This window comes from Pteronotus mesoamericanus, unplaced genomic scaffold, assembly GCF_021234165.1.
Source record: "Pteronotus mesoamericanus isolate MK-2021 breed Mesoamerican mustached bat unplaced genomic scaffold, CSHL_Meso_final contig_78, whole genome shotgun sequence".
Taxonomy (NCBI): domain Eukaryota; kingdom Metazoa; phylum Chordata; class Mammalia; order Chiroptera; family Mormoopidae; genus Pteronotus; species Pteronotus mesoamericanus.
The window spans coordinates 28,349,525-28,372,177 of record NW_026555258.1 but is presented as its reverse complement, the minus strand read 5'-3'; the positions used below and the strand labels follow the sequence as shown (position 1 = coordinate 28,372,177).

Below are 22,653 nucleotides of genomic sequence, written 5' to 3'. Positions count from 1 at the left end.
CACATACATGTCCTCTGATAGGTCTTTTCCACATGAAAATTTGGAAAATAGTGCTATTCTATTTCATGTTGGAAACAGCTCTGTGTAGCTGAAGAAACATGTTTGAGAATCGCAGAACTATAGACACATTGCAAAACTGGGGTAGTAATAGCTGTATTTGCCACTAGATGGTGGTGCTGTGGAAAGTGACGATCTTAATTCGTGGACAGAATAGTGTGGAAAAAGAGGCATTTGCCTTCCTGGCCAAAGATCTTATGAAAATCACACACAAAAAATACATTAATTTCCAAGTGTGACAAGTACTGAAATGCAAAGCAGCCTTGGAGACACTGATCGAGTAGATTGCTACCCCTTTTAAAGGTAAAAATTCTCTAGATGTAAAATAAGAACTTAAATATGTAACACTTTTAATACATGGTTTGAGGTTTAATTTATCCTGTCTAGAGTTATATATATGATTATGTGTAGTTTGTAAGACAACCCTTTCTCCGGAAGTAGAACCTAGGAATCTGCCTAAAAAAATAACCTAAATGATTCTAATACAGGTGGTCATCAGCCTGCACGTTGAAAAACACTTCTCAGTATAATGACTCAATCTTTCATTTGAACGGAGGATCCCTTTGGAAATCAAATTTTAGACCTTCTCATGCATCATGTTAGATTTAATAATATAGGGCTCATGGTTTTTGGTTTTGGTTTTGGTTTTCTTTTCTTTCTTTTTTTTTTTTTTTCTCAGAACAACCATTGTACTTACCATGAGAGGAGGGCAGCACAAGGAAGGGCTAGATAGGTTCTTAAAAAACTTAAATTCTGACTGTGGCCTAAGGTTCTAAGCCAAGAAGAAAAAAAAACCCAGGAAAATATCTAGGTGCTCACTGGTGTTTGAAGGAGAAGAGTAAAAGAAGCAGAGGTTGTGTATATACAGGGAGTAGGCTAAAGAGGGCAGGCAAAATGGGTCCTAAAATGTGGGAAGAGAAGATCCCCTCCACCCCCCCCCCCCGCCCCCCGCCCACCCCTGCTTTCTCCAATGCACTAAATGCCTCATGCTTCCTCCTGTCCCATCCTTGTTCCCCTGTACATTGTATACAAGGAAATCTCTTAAGATTCATCTTAAAGCAAGGCTAGATAAAACTTGAGATTTCAGTTCACTCCTTTTTCTCTAATCTTGACCACTCTGGCAGGGAAAATTGAGACAAAATATCCAAATATTGAGCACCATTACGAAAAGCACTAAGGAAGTTACATGTGACTTTGGGTGAATGGCCCAGCCTCTCTTGAGATTATTCCCTCATCTGTAAAGTGGGTTGATAATCATTGCCCAGCCTGTTTCAGACTCTTGCACAGGTCAAATTAAAGAGTATGTTGAAAGTATAAATTCTGAAGTGCCATCCAGATATAAAAAACTATCATGTGATATGATATGCTGCCTTCAATGTTACTTGAGTAATATAATGGGGTATGAGTAATTATTGTGCAATTAATGTATCCTTGGGAGGACAGAATTTTAGTTTGTGGGCAGAGGTGAGGGAAATAGCATTGTAACCCACTCTACTAATGGTCTTCAACCCTAGCTCTAGCAGCACATTAGAATAATCTGGAGAGCTGTTAAAATACCCTATGCAATGCTGTATCCTAGATTAGAAGCAGAAAAAGAACATTAGAAAAACTAATGAAATCTAAATAATATCTGTGGTTCGCTTAATGGTAATGTAACAATCTTAATTTCTTAGGTTTGGACAAATGGACCATGGTTATGTAAAACATTAAATTAGGGCAAACTGGGTGAGAGGTATACAGGAACATCTGTACTATCTTTATTTTTCTAGAATTCTAAAATTATTCCTCAAAAGTTATTTAAATAAAAAGTAATTAAATATACCTGCCCTGTCTGGTGTGGCTTAGTGGATTGAGGGCCGGCCTGCGAACAGGAAGTTTGTCAGTTTGGTTCCCAGTCAGGGCACATGCCTAGGTCGCAGGCCAGGTCCCTATTTGGGGGTTTGTGAGAGGAATCCAATTGATATTTCTCTCCCTCTCTTCCTCCCTCCCTTCTCCTCTCTCTAAAAATAAATAAAATCTTTAAAAAATAAATAAATATACCTATGTCTGGATGTCACCCTAGTTATGGGAATAGAAGCCCCGGGGAGGTATCTGAGCATCTGTAATTTTGAAATTTTCCCCAGTGGTTGTAATATACCACAAGGGTTGAGAACCACTGTTCTACACCATGAATGCATGAGAGGGATTGTCTTGTTCTTTGCTGTAGCCTAGAACCTAGCACAATGCCTACATGGAGAGCTTGTGCAGTTGTGTTCTTGCTGAACCAAATTTTATTTGTAGAAATCTCCTTTGAGTCCTCTGTTACAACAGAAGGAAAACTGAAACAATCCCCCCCACATGCACACAAAATATACCAGGAGATTTTCAGACCTCTTTCCACCTAGAATAGTTTCTGCTCCTGCCCCCAATCTCTGCTCATTTTTAGTTAATACTGACCCTTATCACCTGATAAATATTCCTAAAATTCTAAAACTGCTACTTCATTGTCCTAAAGTCTTACTTAGTTCCCCATTCCCCAACAAATACGTGAAATACTACAAAACTATGTACACTCCAACAATACAAGATTTTCAGCTTATGAGACTGCTATTCCACATGGACCCTGCATTAACTGAACATCTTGAATGTTTGAATTCACTCTTCTGTGTCACAGACAATAATAATGCTGTTATCCTCACTTATAATGCAGATCCTCTCCATCTTTCAAGGTTCCATTCGTGTGTAATTTTTTTCAGGTCACTCAGCAAAAAGTAAGCATTCCCTGTATTGTATCTACTGTTCAAATGGCACTAGCATTTACTATTTTGTTATTGTTTGTTTTCTGTTTTATTTCCCCATAAGACTAAATTAAACCCCTAGTCAACAAGGACTATGTTATAGGTCTTCTAACCCTCAAAATGCTTACCATGATGTGGCCCACACAATTAAGCATGTAATAATGATTTAATGTACATTTTGCACAAATACAATATACAAAAAGTAAAACTAGAAAATCAAAACTCAAACTACATTCAACACTCCAAAATATCTTTGAAGGAGTCCCAGAATGACAAGAATTGTTCAAATAAACTAGAAAGCCAACCAAAACCTGAATAAAATTTTGATGCTATTATTACATTAATAGTTGAATAAAGTTTACAAGAAAACTATATACTTATCCAAATTTTAAGTGTTCAGACTTACTAATTTTTTTGCTCTTAAGAAATAATCAAAGAAATGCTTGCTAATGGGGGATATTATTAAGCCTTCCCCTTCCCATTTTTGAGTCTCCCCATCATTAAACTCACCCCAAATACATGCACATACACATACACACATGCACACACACGCGGCAGGATATTATCTATGTGGCTGAGCCTGATAACACACATTAGTTCTCTCCTTCAGATATGGTCTATACATGGAAGAAAACACTATTCAAATATTAATGACTATTGTAGATATATCTACAATAATTTGAGAAAAATCCCATGTAACAAAATGTATATTTTGTTGCAAAACTGTGATGGCTGAGCATTGTTAAAACAAAACATAACTATAGACATCATTTTCTGGATTAATCTCTTGAGGAACATTTGGAATTGCTGGTATCTCTGAATCTTGTGCTTTGGACTTTTCTTTCACTTCTGTAAAATCAAACAAAATACAAAAACAGGTTGAATAAACGGTATTGGGACAATTCACTATCCATTTGGAGAAAAAAACCCTACCTCACACCTTGTGCAAAAACAAATTTCAGATTAATTAAAGATTTAAATATTAAAATTACCATAAGTATTGTGGAAACAATAGAATGTTCCTATAACCTTAGGTTTATAAAGGGCTTTCTAAGCAGAACACAGAGCAGAAATCATGAAGAAAAAGGCAGGTTTGAACTACTAAAAACTAAAATTAAAATTTTGTCATATACATGGCACTATAAACCACTATAAACAAAGGTAAACCACAAGTAAAAACTGGAAAAATACTTACAATTTATATATAGGTAAAGGTTTAATAACTTACTTAAATAGATTTGTAATCAGTCAAAAGTGATTGATATCCCAAATTTAAAATGAATCAAGGGTTCAAACAGAAGAAATTCAAATTCATAATAATCATGAAAAGATGTCAAGTAGCATAACTCATCAAAAAAGTAGAAATTAAAACAATTAGATTTTTTTAAACCTAGCAGGTAGGCAAAGATTCTTAAAACCTTACTTGGAACCCTACTAACCCCATGGTTTTGTCGCACTTTTAGGAAAAACGAGCAAATAAATGATCAAAGGGATTTCTTTAGAAAACAGTTCCCTAGAGATAATGGCCGGATAGCCGCAGCCCATTTTCTTACAGTGCACACTCCACAGCGCTGCACAAAGAGAATCGAGATTCTCAGTTATGTCCCTGAGGCAAGTCGAGTTGAAGAAAGGTCACATTATTTTCAAAATGCTATGCTTAGGAGAAAGCTTTTCAGGGACAAATATTGAATTAGAAAGGGTTTCTGGTAAACGTGATAAATCCTAGTAACAGGGATCATATTTTACACCTTTGTTTCTCCCCTGGTAGCTTATACCATGAATTTAGTTGCTTTTTGTTTGCTGGGAAATTACAATTTGCAAGAAAAACTTTATTTAAGTTTTCTTATAAATCTAAGCATAATTATCCTTTAAAATATTTTGCACACAATCATCCTATATTGGGTTCATTTCTCTTCACTGGCTAAAGCTTCCCCACAATGACAGTGTGTACATGTACCTACAATACACACTTATATTTTCAGTTATTTTCTTTTAATTCTTTGGAAATATGCCAAACAGACATTGGTTAAATTAAAAACTAGCCAGTGACATTAATGATACCCCTTGAGGTAACCGGGGATAACCTCAGACTGTCAAAGGATACAAAGCTCCACTCTGAGGGAGATATACCTATTTGGTGCTCTAATTGTAAGTGGGAACATGTCATTGACTTGTCCCCTATGAATAACCCCTACCTTGAGGAAAAACATCCTTAGCACCTTCCTGGTGTACTTTAAGATCCTGGCCTTGTGGCCCACCTGCTTCTTGGTTTGGTTCTGGAAAGCATTCTTGAGGCACATCCTTATTTTTATATGTCTTAGTAGAAAGGTCTTCAGGCCCAGGCATTTCTTGGTGTTTTTCAGGTGCACAGTCTTCAGGCCCAGCTGTTTCTTGGTATATGTATATATCAGCTGGACATTCTTCAGGAGCAGGTGTTTCTTGGATTGTGTTACGAGAGAGGGCTTTAGACACAGCAATTTCTTTAGTATTTGCCATATGAGAAAAGTGTTCAGGTTCATCTGTTTCTTGGTATATTTTTGTAGGAAGGTTTTTAGGGACAGCTATTTCTTTTATTTTAGGAAAAAAGCTTCCAGTCCCAGCTATTCCTTCACCTGGTTCAGTAGAGTCTTCTTTGGGTTCAGCTCTTTTTTGGCATGTTTCAAGAGCGTAGCCTTTAGGCACATCTGGTTGGGGGTATGCTTCAAGAAAGCATCCTTCCATGTCAACTCTGTCTTCATGTGTTTTACAAGGAAGGGCTTTGGCTGCAGGTGTTTCTTGGCACATTTTAGGAGAGAGGTCTTCGGGTTCAGCCATATCATGGCACATTTTGGAAGAATGGTCTTGAATTACAGCTATTTCTTGGCACATTTTAGGAGAGCGGTCTTCCGGTTCAGCCATATCATGGCACATTTTGGAAGAATGGTCTTGAATTACAGCTATTTCTTGGCACATTTTAGGAGAGCGGTCTTCCGGTTCAGCCATATCATGGCACATTTTAGAAGAATGGTCTTGAATTACAGCTATTTCTTGGCACATTTTTGGAGTGAAGTCTTCTGGTTCAGTCTCATCTTGGCCTATTTCAGAAGGGTGGTTTTGTACTGTTGTTTCTTGGTACTCAGAAGAATTTTTATGATCTATAATGCTTTCTTGACCTGTTGCAGACAATTTTTTCTCAGGTACAACTCTTTGTGGGGAGGCTACCAGAGGGAGAGCTTCAGTTACACTCTTAGGTAATTCATTTTCTTTCTCTGTCGGTGGTAGTGTTTTCTCCCTCGTTTCCTTTTCTAATTGTGATGGAGGCTCCACCTTCAGTTCTATATTGTGCTGTCTCTTTCTGCCTCTTTGATTTCCATTTCCTGTTCTCTGTCGCTTGTGTTTTTTCTCTCTGTGGAGAGATCAGAATTAGTGTCAGCACTGGGGCTACAGAATTCAGAGTTCAGATAAATGCTTGGTAATAACAGTCCGTGTCTCCCACTGTCTTGTTGCACGATCTTTGAACAAGTCAGTTAATCTCTCTGGTGCTCAATCTCCTTGTTTGCATAATGAAGGAGCAGTTGTGGATGTTCTCAATTGTCACAAGAAATGTCCCTCAGGGATTTTCTTTTTTTTCTTTTTCTTTTTTTTTTTTTTGTCTCTGATGCCTCGCTCACCAGGAAGTGTAGTGTGTGTGTTTGAGAGCATTCTGGTTTATGCACTGGTCTCTCTGGGTTTAGTCTAGGTGAGTTAGTCCCATTATGCCCTGGATAGCATTTCTAAGATCCTCTGTCCAGGAACCGCTCCTTGTCTGTGTAGCCCACAGGTGGATGATGTCTATGGCTTGCTTTTCTAATACAGTGTCTTGTGTAAAGAATGCTAAGTAGTTATAGTACACATCAAATGAGATATACTGCAAGCTGGGCCAAAAGCCGCAAAAAAACATTTTTTGAGGTTAACAAGCCTGATGGAAAGGCGTGCATGGCCATATCCTGCCTACTCTGAAGTAATGGCTGGATTAAAGGTCTACAAAATGAAAGGCTATGCATGGAAATTGCAGCCAATGTCAAATGGTTAGGTACTGCAAATATAACCAAATATGGATGGCTAATACAGACAGGCTTGAGGGTAGGGGGGAGAAAAAGGTACTATAAATACTTCCTCATTTTTCCAAATCTATTGAAATTCTGTCCCATGCTACCTGCCCCATGGAGCCTTCTCTCCCAGACCGCAGGGCTGAAATGCTCTCCCTGCTTAACCCAACTGTATGATTTATTGGGAGGGTCATGCTTAAGGCAAGGCACAGAGGATGCCCCAATCTGTAGTTATTTCAGAAACTAGATATTCTTTAGCGATAATACTAGTGTCTTTTATCTTTAATATAGAGAGGAAGGGTGGTGGAGAGGAGGAGAGAGAAAAGGAAGGAAGGAAGGAAGGAAGGGAGGTTAGACACCAATGTGAGGGAAAACCACTGATCCGCTGCCTCCCATATGCGCTGGACCAGGGATCAAACCCACAACCTTTCGGTGTACAGGATGACGCTCCAATCGACTGAGCCAGCCAACCAGGACGAAAGCAGTGTCTTTTATATCTTTGTAGTTGCTCATATTTCCTTGCATGCCTTAAAAATGTATATATACCTTATTTTGTGTATGTTTGCAATTTTTCATAATAAAAAAATGTAAAGATTGCCTCACCAAAACCAGGTTAAAGTCAATATAACAAAGCTATATTTGTAAAAGGACAGTCAAAATATTAAAAATAAATTGGAAGAGAAGGTAATCTAAAAATGGTGATATGGCACCTCATCGCTTTAAAGTATAACTCCAAGTAAACTTATTGTCAAATTATTTGAATTCTTTAGGAAACACTTATTTTTTCCTACATACTAAACCCTATATAATTTGTTGTGTAGATCTCTAAATGAGGAAATCTGAGTAATCAGTGTTCCATGTACTTCCTGGTAGTTTTTCAAAAGATACAAAAATATCTATGTGGTCTACAATTTAATCTGTATTCTGTCATTTATCAACTTGTGGTCATAGGCTATTTCTTCATAGGTTAAATGGACTTATGGTGTCCCCTCCAACCTCATGTGGCCATATTATGCCGACATGTTGTGAGAATTGCATGAATGAATTATCCAAACATAAAGGAGCACTTTTGTATTCATATAGGAAACGCTTACAGGGCTTCCTATGTACTAGACACTGCTTTAAGTGATTTCCTTATTCTGTTATATAATCTTCACATCAGTTTATGAGGAGGATGCTATTATCTCCATTTTTGCAGATGACAAAACTATGGCCCAGGGAGTGTGAGTAAATCATCTAAGATCAAATGGCTGGCAAGTAGGGGAGCCAGGCATCCAATCTGGTTGTTACGGCTTTAATGGCCAGGCCCTTAGCCATTACACTCTGCTGCTTCTCTCTGCAACTACTAAGGTTTCACTGTGTGGTATGCTGTAATGAGAACAGTTCTTAGTAGTATAGAAATGTGTCACCAGAGCAAGACCAGCCAGCTGCCAAGAGGTTCACCAAGGTGTCATCTACTTCAATGACTTCCTCAGCCTTGGCTCCCCAGCCCAGCCAGCACAGAAACCCAATTCTATCATCAGGCCAACACAAGCTCCATTTATCAGGGGCAGAGCTCACCAACCAGCTCAGTGAGACTGATGTGTAAACCCAAAGACCCTTTCTTTTTTTTGGAGAAAAAATTTTATTTGTTTTTTCTTCTTCTTTTTTTAATTGTTGGTACTATTACTGATGCTCCCCATTTTCTTCTCCTTTGCTCCCTTCCTCCACTGGGCTTCCACACCCCGCTCCCGCCAACTTCACCGCATTGTTGTCTGTGTCCATGAGCTATGCATATATGCATATATGTTCTTTGGCTAATCTCTTGCAGTCCCTCCCACCCCCCTCCCCTCTGAGATCTACCAAAAACCCACTTTTAAATGAACGGTGAGAAACGCAAAGTCACACAGCAAAGAATATTTGGGCTGACAAACAAATGCACTCGTTCTTTGTAGCAAGTACTTGGGAGGCCAATTAACGATCAGAAGGTTACTTGGCAAATACAGAATTAGAGGAGCTAATAGGATACTCTTCCACAAAGTCATCTGCCACAGGACCCAAGTACAGACATTTCTGCTAAAACATAATAAACACATTCCTGAGAAACCTCACTTTCTGAAAAATCGTGCACTAAAAATAACAGTATTTGTGGAGAAAAAATAGAGCTGGAGCAAACAACTTAAAACCTGTACAACTTTTTAAGACTAGCAAAAACAGTAATTGGTACCTGAGATAAGTTTGATAGTCCAGACAGGCAGCTTATCATGACTGGGGACTGCCACAGGGGATAGTAAAAAAGGCACAAAAGCAAGAGTGTAAATGTAGCTTTGCAGGTACAGAGATCATGCAAATCAGGGTGGCACTCTGAGCCAGTGGAGCTGCCATGAAGTTGGGCGCAGAAGGAAGTGCAATCTGCTACCCTTCTCTTGGGGAACAGTCCTGGATGCAGGCTGAACAGGCTCCTGCCTGTACAGCAGCCAGGCTGAAGGCTTTTTCCTTTCCTGCTAAAGGTTTTAATTCTATTCTCACTATTCTGTTTCCTTTGACTAGGAAAATCAACTTACCCATTATACGTCATTCTCCTATTTATCAATCATATGTGCGCTAACTGGTATTGTAGCAGAAAAGACAATAGTCAGTCCATATCGGGGATAGATGCCCTTTCTTAAGAAGAGTGCTTAGATGTGTGGTTCTCAAAGGGGGCAATTTTGCCCCGTCTGCCTGCCCCAGGAGACATTTGACAACGTCTGTTGACATTTTTGGTTGTCACAATTAGGGGGAAGAGAGGAGTACTGTTGGCCAGAGATGCTGCTAAATATCCCCAATGCACAGGACAGCCTCTGACACAAAGAAGCACCCTGCCGACGTACTGAAAGCCTGCCTTCAATGGATGCTGCGCTGCTTGGCTCCTGGTCTCCCTGTTTCTATCTCCCAGCAAGCAGCACCTCTGTTTTCACAGACATATTCTAAATGGATGCAGTGCAATACTGCTTAATTTACCAACATGTTCTTGTACTCCCTCTCTGAGATGACAGACAGGTGACTTAGACTGGAGATTTAGGAACTCCCAACTCTCCTCTCACATCACTCATTTACAATGTTTTGGTTTCCTCCTTGGAGAGTTAACCACAGTCATTTGATAAGGACTACTAATAGAAAGCTTGGAATACAAGCTCAGAGATTTCCTCAATGGTGTCTCCTACTCTCAACGACAAGGTTCTTCTATGTTTTTATTACTAGTGTGGTTGAACACCAGGCCTGTCTACAATACACAGGATCCGGCAGAAGTAACGCCTGCTTGAGTGTGGTTGGTAGGGTACATGAGTATCTCACACGAGATGGACAGCAATTTGAACATTCCACCTGAAATGCCATATGCTTGACTGTGATAGTGTTATGTTACAGGATTACATGCTTATGATTTTGTAATAAAAGGTTTTGTAATAAAAAAAGAGGTGTTATTTGTGTTGCACCCTGTAACTTGATTGCCTGTTGTTGTAATTAAAGAGACCAGAGATAAAATTCTGTTCCCACGCCTTTCTTTACTAGCCAAGTGAGGCAGGAGAGTTAACCTGTTGGACACTTAGTTTCCTTTTTTTTTTTTTTGTAAATAGAGATAGCAGCTCCTGATTTACAGGATTGCTGGAACGATAAAATACAGTGCGTGAAAGTGCTCGGTAGTACTCGGTAGTACATAGCGTTTGCTGGATAAATACCAGTTCCTTTTTCCCTTGCAAGAATACCATACCCAAACTGCCATTGTGAAGTTTGCTTTTCTTCAGCTTCAGCTTTTCTTTTTCTCAGCTGCTCTCTGTTTCGCAAACTCCAAGTTCCAATGACATCTGTAGAATCAAAATGAAAGTTATAGGAGATAAACGAATTGTGACACTTATCAGCAAGAGTCCTACAGCAAAGTGGTAGAGACCCTATGCTGGGTGCTGACTTTCTCCTAACTTTCTGAGGACAAGGACTCTACCTTATTTACCCTCCTACCACCAAAAAATGCCTAGGAGCAAAAAGTAAACATTTAAAAATGAAAAGGTCAGTGTTTGTATGTAACTGTGTTACCAACCTATTATTTTCTTCAAAATAATTTTGATATATTGTACAAATATAAAAGAAAAAAAATCAACCATGTTCTGCCATCCTTAACATTATAGCCTGTTTTCATTTTATTCCTCATACCCATCTAGTTCCTTATATTACACAAAATTATAAAGAGAGCATATCACAGTTTTATCATTTATTAAATTACATCAGAAATATTTCCATGATCTGGTCTTCATAATTGTAAGTTTAATGAATGCATGATATTTAACCAAGCTGATGTATTCTCATTTACCCATTCACTCTATTTGTATTGAACATATAGATTGTTGTCAGTTATTTTATTTTTTTTCGTCATTGTAAATCAATCTATAGTAAGCATACTCATGAATATAGCTTTCTTGGTGTGTGGGGGGGGCAGATTTTCCCATAGGAGAGTGTTTCTCCATGTTTTTTGTTCTGCTTCCATCATCAAAAATGTTCTGCTTCCATCCATGTTTGAGGAAAGTGAGTGGATCTTTGATGTAAAATTTATCAAAACCTGTGGAGTGATAGCAAATTTGCACTGGGACCCCCAAAAGATAGAGAATGCCCCTTGGACCATGGTACCTTTGGCTCTTAGGACAGAAGTTGTTAATGATGAACTTGGATGGGGGAAAATTATACCTTTCTTTCTACCAATCTCTAGTTAAAATTACCATTTCCTTCAACATGAATGCAGGTAACATACCATGGTAGTTTTAGCAGTACGTGACTTTGTCACTAATCTAAATTATAGGTATTCTTTCCACATAACATTACAGTTGTTCCAGATACCTTAAAATACCATTTATTTGCAACGATATATTTGACTTCACACAATCATTATTAATAGATTATTAGTACTTAATGCATCTATAAATATGCACATGTCACAATATCACAGTTCTTCATTTTGACAAGTGTATCTCAATTGTTTCCTTTGTAAGCCTATGTATTTACTTTTGTGTATTTAAAATATTACTCTAAGGAAGAATTTAGGGGTTCATCAAAATGCCAAAGAGACCCATGGCACAAAACAAGTATAAAAACACTTTCTCAAGTTCTAGGATTCTGCAAAACATTTTGAGAAATGCAGCTTTAGGATAGGCCCAATGAGTAAAATCAGTGAGCCAGAAGAATAAGCACTCTAGCTCTTCCTATCTGTTGCTATATCCCAAAAGTTATACCAAATTTGCACTACCATACACTACCATAGAAGTATACGAGTGTGCTGGTTTTGCCACAACCATCCAGGATTGGGCATTTTCACTCTCTCTCATTTAAATGTATTTCTTATTAATAATTTATTTATTATTTCCTTGTGTTTCTCTGGCTTATTAGAATCTTAGCACTGGAAGACACCTCAGGAAGTTACACAGCTCTGTTCTTCCCGCCTGTGGTTATATGAATGTACTCAATCATGCCATTTTTTTTTCTATAAAAAAAGAAGACAATAATCACAGTCCCAGTTCTTCCCAACAGCTACAGCCTCCTTCATTACCTGGAACATGATGCTTTCCTTGATGAAGATCAGATGTCTGATGGGGCGTCAAATGAGATTGGTGCTTTCCCAAATCCATCTTGCTGCAATACCTTTGTGCTATTTGGTCTAACTTCTTCAAGCTGCCTTTTTAAAAAATATCAAAAGCAATCAACAGTTTAAAAACACACACACATACACATACAAGTTCACTTGTCACTTGACTTCCCGCCTAAAAGTTTATCTGGTTGGACCACAGCTGGAGGCTAGTTCTGCTTTCTTTATCACACTGCACAGGTGTGAGTACGGATCATGGCTGCTGCTATGTCCTCATGCTCTACCACAGTTGCTAGTTATACAGGAGCCCCGCGGCCCCAGCCTGGCATGGCACAGCCTCCGGCTCAGCAGCCATTTGGTTTTGTCTGCCAAGAAGTGCCTGTCTCTGAAGTTCTGTTACACATGGAGATGGCATAATGCAGAAAGAACAAGTGCAGAAAGAACACTAGGTCTAGGATCTAACCAGATCCATGTCCTAGAACAAGTCTCCCACCCCTTTCTGTGGCTCTCTTTCCTTATTTGCAAAGTGGGTAAAAATAGTTCCTGACTTGCAAACCTCACACAGTTCTTGTGAAAATGAAAATAATGAATATGAAAATTATCAAGGGTGCCACACGGATGTGAAATTAATCTTACATTGTTTTTCTGCATGTGGCTTTCTTCCCACCTTAATCTATTGCATACTGATGTAAAGTCTTGCTCTATATGCTATTATAGACATAGAATATAGATATAAAGAACCAAAATAGGAATTCAAAGCAAATTCAGGCTCTTTTCTGCTAACCTGATCATTTACAACTGAATCAAGATAACCAGTGAAGCCCACTGTTACTCACCCAGGAAAGGTCAAAAAGCATTTCCTAATGAACATATCACTACATTATGTCATAGAAATAAAGTTGAAGCAAAAGGAATTACCCCATCTCCCATCAGTCACCCCATTTGTGAAGGCAAAAGAGGACCACAGTTGTTCAACTTAGGAAGGAACACCGAACACCTCCTGACACCTGCAGCCAGTCTGGGAGACACGGTGTCAACAATGTGTTCTGGAGTCACAGGCTGACCTGAAGAGAGTTTTAATTCCAGTGTTGCCACATGCCCTAACTCAGTGACACTATTAGGCAAGTTAATTAGTAATGGAGCCACTTTACCTCTCTACAGCATGGGGACAATATCATTATCTACCTCATGTGGTGGTTGGGATGACTGAATCAAATAATCTGTATAAGGCATTTTATGTGCCTGACATGTTGAATTTGCTTAATTGTTAGCTGCTTTTACTACTAATAAAAACACAGTAGCCAGATTTCAGAAAACCAAGTCACAGTTTAAATGAATTTAAGAAAGAGAAAATTTGAAAAGGGATCCTTTATAATATGAATAGGTGCTCCTACTTCCATAGACTCTTTCACATTTTTTACTTTATTTATTGATTACAGAGAGAGAAAGAGAAGAGACATTAATATGTTGTTTTACTTATTTATGCATTCATTGGTTGTTTCTTATATATGCCCTGACCAGGGATTGAACCCAGAACCTTGGCATACCAGGACAATGCTTTAACCAACTAACCTACCTGGCCTAACCAATTGATCTATCCAACCAGAGCTCCATAGACTCTTAAGGCATTAGAACAGGGAGGGCCCCTGAGACTATCTAGCCCCTTCCCCTATTTTATATACAAAGAAACCAAGAACTAAGAAAGGATTTACCTGTCCCAAATTTTCTTACTGATTGCTTGCAGCACCTCTTACTGATTATAAAATGGGCTATCTTCTTATGCTTGATCTTGCCTAGGTATGAAAATGTATGTGTGTTGTGGACATACACATTGAAAAGTATTGAGAGTTATGTCACACACACACACACACACACACACACACACACACATACGTACCTACCACCAAAACTTAATATGGTTTTTAATAAGCAGATCCTACTGTTTTAGCTTTAAGTTTCTCAGTTCATCTTTCTCACAAGTCTCTAAAAATTCAGATAAGTACAGGGAGTGCCTATTCAAAGGAGTCCTGTAGGGAATGGAATTTCCCACATGGTGCAGCCTAAGGTCAGCCACCACCTGTGACTTGCCTGGAGCCATCATGCATGAGCTATAAAGCACTCTGAGATGGCTGCTACTTGTGCTGGGCTTGGAGATTTCCAGGTGAAGCCAAACTGTAAATCTAAGCTGGCTATTGCTAGTGCTGGGCCTGGGGCTCACTGAAGCCAGTTGGTTCTTCTTAGATAGGATTTAGGAAGTTATGAAACATGAGCCAAGACCAGCCATTCACATGGAAAAGCAGCTTGGGTGAGCCTGTACATTGGGTGGGGTGGAGTCTCTGAGGATCTCCAGGGCAGGTCAAACAGTGCTACAGGTTAATGGAATCTCAGATATGGCACCAATTTGCCAGCTCTGTGTGGGGAGGGTTTAGAAAAGAGACAATGGCCTCTGCTCGCCTAGATGGTAGACACTTCACTTTCTCCCTGTACACCACTGGTACCTTTCAAGCCGCTACCCCTGTGCTGGAGCTCTGAGGGAGTGAGTCTGAGCAGATGAGTCTATGTGTGGGTTCTTTAAGAGGAATTGTTGGGGGCTCCAGAAGTTTGTTCCACTGATTCAATCCCTGCTGATTTTTGCAGCGAGAAGTTGTGATCAAAGCAGCTCTACCTAATACAGAGAAACAAACACAGGGAGGATGCCAAAATGAGGAGACAAAGAAACATGGCCCAAATGAATGAACAGATCAAAACTCCAGAAAAAAGGTAAAGGAAAAGGAGATAAGCAATCTATCAGACACAGAGTTCAAAACACTGGTTATAAGGATGCTCAAGGAACTTAGTGAGGACCTCAAAAGCATAAAAAAGACCCAGGCAGAAATGAAAGATACAGCAATTGAAATAAGGAACAATTTACAGGGAAACAACAGTAGAGTGGATGAAACCAAGAACCAAATCAATAATTTGGAACATAAGGAAGCAAAACACAACCAATCAGAAAACAAGAAGAAAAAAGAATCCAAAAAAATGAGGATAATATAAGCAGCCTCTGGGACAATTTCAAGAGGTCCAATATTAACATCATAGGGGTGCCAGAAGGAGAAGAGAAAGAGCAAGAAATTGAAAAAAATAATGAAAGAAAACTTCCTTAGTTTGGTGAAGGAAATAGACATGCAAGTCCAGGAAGCACAGAGAGTCTCAAACGAGATGGATGCAATGAGGCCTACTCCATGACACATCATGATTAAAATGCCAAAGGTTAAAGATAGAGAGAGAATCTTAAAAGCAGCAAGAGAAAAGAAGTTAGTTACCTGCAGGGGAATTCTGATAAGACTATCAGCTAATTTCTCAGAAGGAACTTTGCAGGCTCAAAGGGATTGGCAAGAAATATTCAATGTCATGAAAAGCAGAGACCTGCAGCCAAGATTCCTCTACCCAGCAAAGCTATCATTTAGAATCAAAGGGCAGAGAAAGAGCATACCCAACAAGAAAAAACTTAAGGAGTTCATCATCATCAAACCACTATTATATGAAATGTTAAAGGGACTTATTTAAGAAAAAGAAGATCAAAACTATAAACAAAAAAATGGCAAAAAATATATATCTATCAACAATGGAATCTAAAAAACACACTAAGCAAACAAGAGGAACAGAGATAATCATGGATACGGAGAACGTTTTGATGGTTGCCAGATGGGAGGGGGATGAGGGAGAATGGGTGAAGAGGTGAGGGGATTAAGAAGTACAAATAGGTCGTTACAGAATAGACACAGGAATGTAAAATACAGTATAGGAAATGGAGTAGCCAAAGAACTTATATGCATGACCCATGGGCGGGAACAATGCTGGGGAATTGCCTGAGGGGGCGGGCAGTCCTGGGTGGAGAGGGGCAACGGGGTTAAAAATCAGGACAACTGTAACAGTACCATCAATAAAATAAAATTTAGAAAAATAAGTCAAATTCGAATTAAAATAAACCATGAAAATTATAAAATAACATCAATTTTATAATTAAAATTTGCATGTTAAATAGTGGTGCCTTTATTTGAGATATTTTAGTTCTTACTGGTTAGGTTGTTTCTTACGACAGCTCAATAAAATAACCTTATAGAATACTTCTGGGGCACCTTACAGAAGATGTAGAAGGACTTCTTAAATAGTATTATCTTTACTCAGAGCTTATAACACCCATTTCAACAAACCTACTGAATACCCACTCTACCACATACTGAGCAAGGCTGTCACGCCACAAAGATGAACAGACGTAGTCCCTGAGTTCTATGTACTGTAGGCTCACAGAGAAATACATACATCTTATTCTAAGGAAATACTTAGATTCTTTATTCCCTATTGCAACTTTCTTAAGTCAATCCCACCCCTGCCTCATGTTCTCTGTATCTAGGAGCAGAATGTGGAGGGACTATAAGAGGGTGGAGTCCCAATTTAGCAGTTAATTAGGGAGGCAATATTGGGTGGAGAGGGCCTGTAAAGGAGGGACTTTGAAGCAAACTAGATTGGAAGATTGGGCAAGGTGTCCCTGGTGTGATAAGCAGACCAGAGCAGGAACTTGTCTGGGATGGAAATAGCCACACAGTAAGTTCACAAGCCGTAGCTCATTGTCCCTTCTCTCTGTAGAAAACTTTAGAGTCATTGCCAGAATGTGAGCTGTTAGGCATTAAAGGCTGGATATTTTTAACAAATGCTGCCTTGTTCTAAAGTTATTTGCATAAATATACAAAACCTCCCTCTAGGCCACAAACTCTTAGACTTGCCTCTCTGTTTCCACAGTATACCCTGGTGGGAGGCTTAGCCCACTGTATGGGTGTCCCCCTAAACACCCTCACTCCTGTGTGCCGGGCCTGCTCCCTGGGCATGCAGCCTGTGAAAGGGCCGTATACGCTCAGAGACACTGATGCAACTGCAACCTAATGACCGTAATAACAGCATCTGTTCCAGAACTTTCTATCATTCACTGACACTGTCCCATGTACTGGAGATATAGCAGTTAGAAGACAAAGTCCGTGTCCATACAGAGCCTACAGTTCAACGCAATGAGATAAATAATATGCAAATAAATACAATATGGTACATATCAGGGGGTGATAAATGCTTTGGAGAAAAGTGAGCAGGGGATGGCAGGATGGGGAATGAAGGAGGAAAGCTGACAGCGGTTGCTATTTTAAATCAGGAGGCCAGGGAAGGCTTTACTGATGGGGGGCAGGTGAACAGAACTGAAAGAGGTGAGAGGTAAGCCAGACCGATATCTGGTAGGGCGCTCAGGCAGAGGGGACCGACAAGTGGCCTGGGGTGAGGAAGTGGCTTGGTACCTCTTGTAGGGATTTCTGCTCTGATTGAGATGCATAGTCATGGGATGATTTTGAACAGAGGAGTGAGGCGACCTGGCTTATATTTTTAAAGGATTGTTTTGGCAATTGTGTGGAGAACACAATGGAGGAGGTGGAAGCAGGCATATGGGTTAGGTTTTGCAGTAATCCAGGAGAGAGACTTAGATTATGATGGTGGTGGTGAAATGGTCAGATTCTGGAGCAGCTTACAAATTGGAGGTGGCGTGAGAGATTAAGAGTCAAAAATAATGACAAGGGTTGTGGTCCGAGCAAGTGGAAGAGTGGAGTTACCATGAACAGAGGAGAGAGACTGGGAGAAGCAGGCTTGCAGGAGATGACCAGGAGCTCCGTTCTGGGTGTGCTAATAGATTAGGCAGAAAATGGCAAAGGAGCAGAAGGTGAGGCAGAGGGAAACCAGATAAGTGTAGTGTCTTGGAAGCCAAGAGGAAAAATGTTTCAAGGAGGAGGGGATGATCAACTGTGTCAAATTTTGCTAATAGGCAGAGGGAGGAATAAGAATTGTCCTAACAATTTAATTCAATTCATTATAGACTATAGAGCCCCGAGAGGTCAAAGGGTGTGGCCAAGGGCATAGACAGGACCAGCTACATAATTTGCAGGGTCCAGAGAAAATGAAAATGCAGAGGTCCTCCTTCAAAGATTAAGAGTTTCAAGACAGTTATAGACAAAAATTAAACACAGCATAGGGTCCTACTTTCATAAGTATCTTACTGGAAACTTGCAGTAGACTTATGAAATAGCTATTGAATATTATCATTTTTCAGATCAAGACACTGGTTGCTCAGACTGCTTTGTCTGTGGAGTAACCCATTCTTTGTTCCACTGCTTCACTAATAATCTCACTTTTACCTTAAACTCTAGGGGGAAAAAAGTATAGAATGATTTAACCATGGCCACAGAGCTAAACTGGAGTTTGAGACTGATACCTGAGCCATCAGCCTGCAAGTACGGCCTCCTTCAGACTAGCCCACACTCCACTTTGAGGGAGAGAACTGCTTTCCCTCCTCCGGACCCATCTGGAGAAAGTTTAAGTATTGAGGCCTTGTTCCTGCATTTCAGGGGCCTGATTGAACTGGGTAAATGTCGGGGGAAGGAAACCCGTTGCTAAGAACTTCTGTCCTAGTGCTCTTTACAATGGGAGCGCAAAGGGAGCACTGGGTGCTGTTATGACCTGAGAAAAGGGCCCCAAACCTAATGTAGTTTTAGGTTAAATTGATAAAATTACAGCGCCCTGAAACAGGGAGATCAGAGTCTTGCTTCACTTCGGTTTGTCATTCCATACCTAGAGTGTTATACGGCGAAGACCAGGGGAATAGTATTTGAAAACATGTACTAAAAAGAGCAAGGGGTCTGGGACTCTACCATTTCCTGGCTGTGTAATCTGGGGGAAATCACTCAATTCTTTCGGATCCTGTTTCTTTCCTTGTAAAAAGTAATACCTCACAGGGATTCTGTGAGAATAAAAGAGATCATGAGTGCTTTTTATGAAATGAAAAGCATTGTGCAGATAGAAGTGCCATAAACTTGGATGGTGTTAATAGTATTATTAGCATGTTCTAGTGATGCACCTGGGCATTTTCATTGAGTGCATTTGGGTGGAAAAGACAAGAAAGGGAAGATACTGTATGCTTCCTTTTCTTAGTGTTCCTTCCTTGCTAAAATACTATTTCAAAGTGTTGACTCATTTTCAAAGAGTGGATCTAGCTTTGTTTCCCTAAGTGGGGAAGGAGAGTTTCTTGTTTCCCTCTCTCACAGTCTGCTGATGCATGATAAATGAGTCTGTCTCTGCTACAACAGATGCTGCTGTACACATACAGATAACATGTTCTCGAACTTTAGAATGGCTGTAACCTGACTTTTGATCTAGTTTGTTCCAAAGTCCTTCCTCCGGCCTCTTCCACTAATATTCCCTTCTATGTCTTAATGTGTTGACAAATTCGCATCTCTGGAGAAACTTTAGTGAGTAGTCATTCACCAGAGGAAGAGCAATCTGCTCCCACCTTAAGCCACTATCACATCTCTACTCTTTCATTCCTGAACTTCCTGAACTAATAATGTGCTGTCCGTCTATCTCTTTTTTTCTACACCCACTTCTTCATTCCTTCACATCTGCACTCATTTTTTTCTTCCACATATTTTCCTCTCATGGGTCATCAGTGGTTCCCTAATAGCCAAACCCAACGATGTCTTCTCAGTTCTCTTTGACCTTGCTGTAGCCCATGATTCCTCGGATCACGTCTACCCTCCCTGAAACCTGCTCTGCTGTTGGTGTCCATGGTAGTATGTTCTTTACCTCTCTCCCTCCTCTTCATCTTTTTTCACAGGCTTCTTTTTCCTTCCTCTAGATGTGGAAGGGATTTCTCAAGGAGGATGCCCTCATCCTTTTCTCTTTATATTCTCACCCTTCTTAGCCAGCAATCCAACTATATACCTTTAGCTATCACCTCCATGAGGATATCTTCTAAATAAATATCTGAGTTATAAGGCTACATTTTAAAGGGTCTCTTGGATATCATTCATCACCTGAATATCCTACGGCACCTCAAAATTAGTAAAAGTAAATATACTTCCCCCTGAACGCCAGTCTCCTCTGTGCTTTATTTGTGCTAGAATAGGTGCACCGTGCTCCAGATCATCTAGTTCTGAGCCTTCGGAATTGTCTTTGACTCTGCTTCTCACACCCAGCTGGATGCAGTTCTATGAGTTCCTTCTTCCCAGTGCCCTGCAGGCTCATTCCCTCTCTTCCTGTCCCATACCATCATCCAAGAGGAGGACCTCCACTTCTTACTGGAAATATTGGAAAAGCTTCCAAAGCGGTTTGTCTGCTTTCATCTCCCTTCACCCTCCCCACGCCACCAGGCACAAACAGCCCGGACGTTCGCCCTATAGCTGGCTCTGAACAGGTCACTTCCCTGTTTAGAATCCTGTAAAGTCTCAGCGTAACCTGCAGAATAAAGACTAAGTTTCTCAGCCCAGTATTTAAAGCCAACTTCCCAATATTCTCTAAAACATTATTATCCTGAAAATACTCAATATTCCAATTAAACAGTGCTACTTAACCACCCTATGTGGCCTTACCTCTTTCTAACACCCGCAGTATCTTTATTCGCGCCTCCTGGCTGTTCGGTGCTCTTCCCTTATGTCTGCCAATCCAGAGAGCGGGTGTCTCCATTACAAAGCCTTTGGTGATGATAATGATGGTGGTGATGATGTGTTAGCCACTCTACAAACACATAATAGGTACCGGACATTTTATATACATTATCTCATTCAGTTCTTCCAACTAATATCTCCATTTTACTGATAAGGAAATTATTTTAAGAAGTTAGATTATATCCCAAAGTCACATAACCTCATAAGTGCCAGAGTTAGGGCTCAAAGCCAAGGCTGGCTGACTTTAATGTTCATCGATTTAACTATCTGTTCTACTACTTTTTCCTACTGTATAGCTTTCTGAACACATTTGATTTGAGCTACTTGTATGGTAAATATCACTTTATTTTTTATTTTATTATTCACATGTACACATCTTTTCTACTATATCCATTCAGCAAATATTTATTGAACTTCTTGCCAGCCCCTTTGCTAAGAATTGGAAACATAGAGAATTAAACAGGAGTCTTTTCCTTCAAGGAACTTAGTCTAATTGAGGATGATAGACAGCAAGTAAATCTGAATTTAGAATATGATACAGTGTGATAATTTTAATGCCAATATTTCCAAGTGTCCTGAGAGTACAGGTGGAATGCTTTTTTCTGCTGCCATAGAAGTGGAAAGATAAGGCCCTGGCTGGTGCGGCTCCGTTGTTCGGGTGTCATCCCATAAAATTAAAGGTCCTGGTCAGGGTATATGCCTGGGTTGCAAGTTCGGTCCCCATTTGGGGCACATATGCAAGGCAATCAATTGATGTTTCTCTCTCACATTGATGTTTCTCTCCCTCTCTTTCTCCATCCCTTCTCCTCTCTAAAAGTAAATAAAGTCTTTTTAAAAAAGAAGTGGAAAGATAAGGATATTATAATTGTGCACACTATGGCTGCAATTCTCTATTCCTAACTGCCTTTCAGGGACTCTGCTTTGGTCAACAAGTAGAGTTAGGAAAATGAAGAGCCTCTATATGTACATAACAGTGTTACTTTTTTTCACTTTATAATAATATTTAGTTTTTCCCTTTCATTAGTTTCACAGAAATAATAATACTAATGGCCAATATTTATTGACAGACTGCTTACCATAGTCAGGCACTGTTCTAAGCACTTTATATATAATAGTTCATTCAGTCTTTACAACATCCTTCAAGGTCGGTGCTGTTGATATCTCTACTTTATAGATGAGGAAAGTGAAGCAGAGGCATTGAGCCTGTGCTCTACATCACATACTAGTAAGTGGCAACACTGGGTGGTTTGAAGCTAGAGGGCCTTATGCTTAACTACTTTGATCTTCTGTTTCTCAATTTTACTTCTTTCATATTTAATGAAATAAGGTAGCACTATATTTTCCCCTCCAATCCCCTCTCCTTTCTTCCCTTTTTCCTTCTCCCTCATGCTCTCCCTCTTTCTGTGATCTGTTGACTACCTCCTCTGTGTCCCAGCCTATGCAGGATCCTAGGGATACTAAGGCAGACATTAAAAAAACAAAACAACGGATACAGAGAAAATTAAGGGACCACAGAGAAGGGGCATCTAACCAAATGGAAAGATGTGGGTCAAAGAAGTCTTTCTGGAATAGGTGATCCTGAGCAGTTTTGAAGGGTGAACAGGAACTGACTATGGAGACACAGCAAGGCTAAAAGGAAATAAACACAGGCTCTG

At 39.8% G+C, this 22,653-nt stretch overlaps 1 protein-coding gene across 1 annotated transcript; it reads right to left on the bottom strand.

Moving 5' to 3' along the window:
• Positions 1-3,576: 3,576 nt before the first annotated feature.
• Positions 3,577-20,976, bottom strand: HEMGN (hemogen). The gene is made up of 6 exons (XM_054584953.1): positions 20,924-20,976; positions 12,450-12,575; positions 10,624-10,722; positions 5,927-6,217; positions 5,030-5,842; positions 3,577-3,683 (listed from the first exon to the last, which is right to left on the bottom strand). The coding sequence occupies exons 2-6, from the start codon at positions 12,526-12,528 to the stop codon at positions 3,577-3,579; spliced, it is 1,389 nt and encodes a 462-aa protein (XP_054440928.1). The 5' UTR covers positions 12,529-12,575; positions 20,924-20,976.
• Between the last annotated feature and the right edge of the window lie 1,677 nt (positions 20,977-22,653).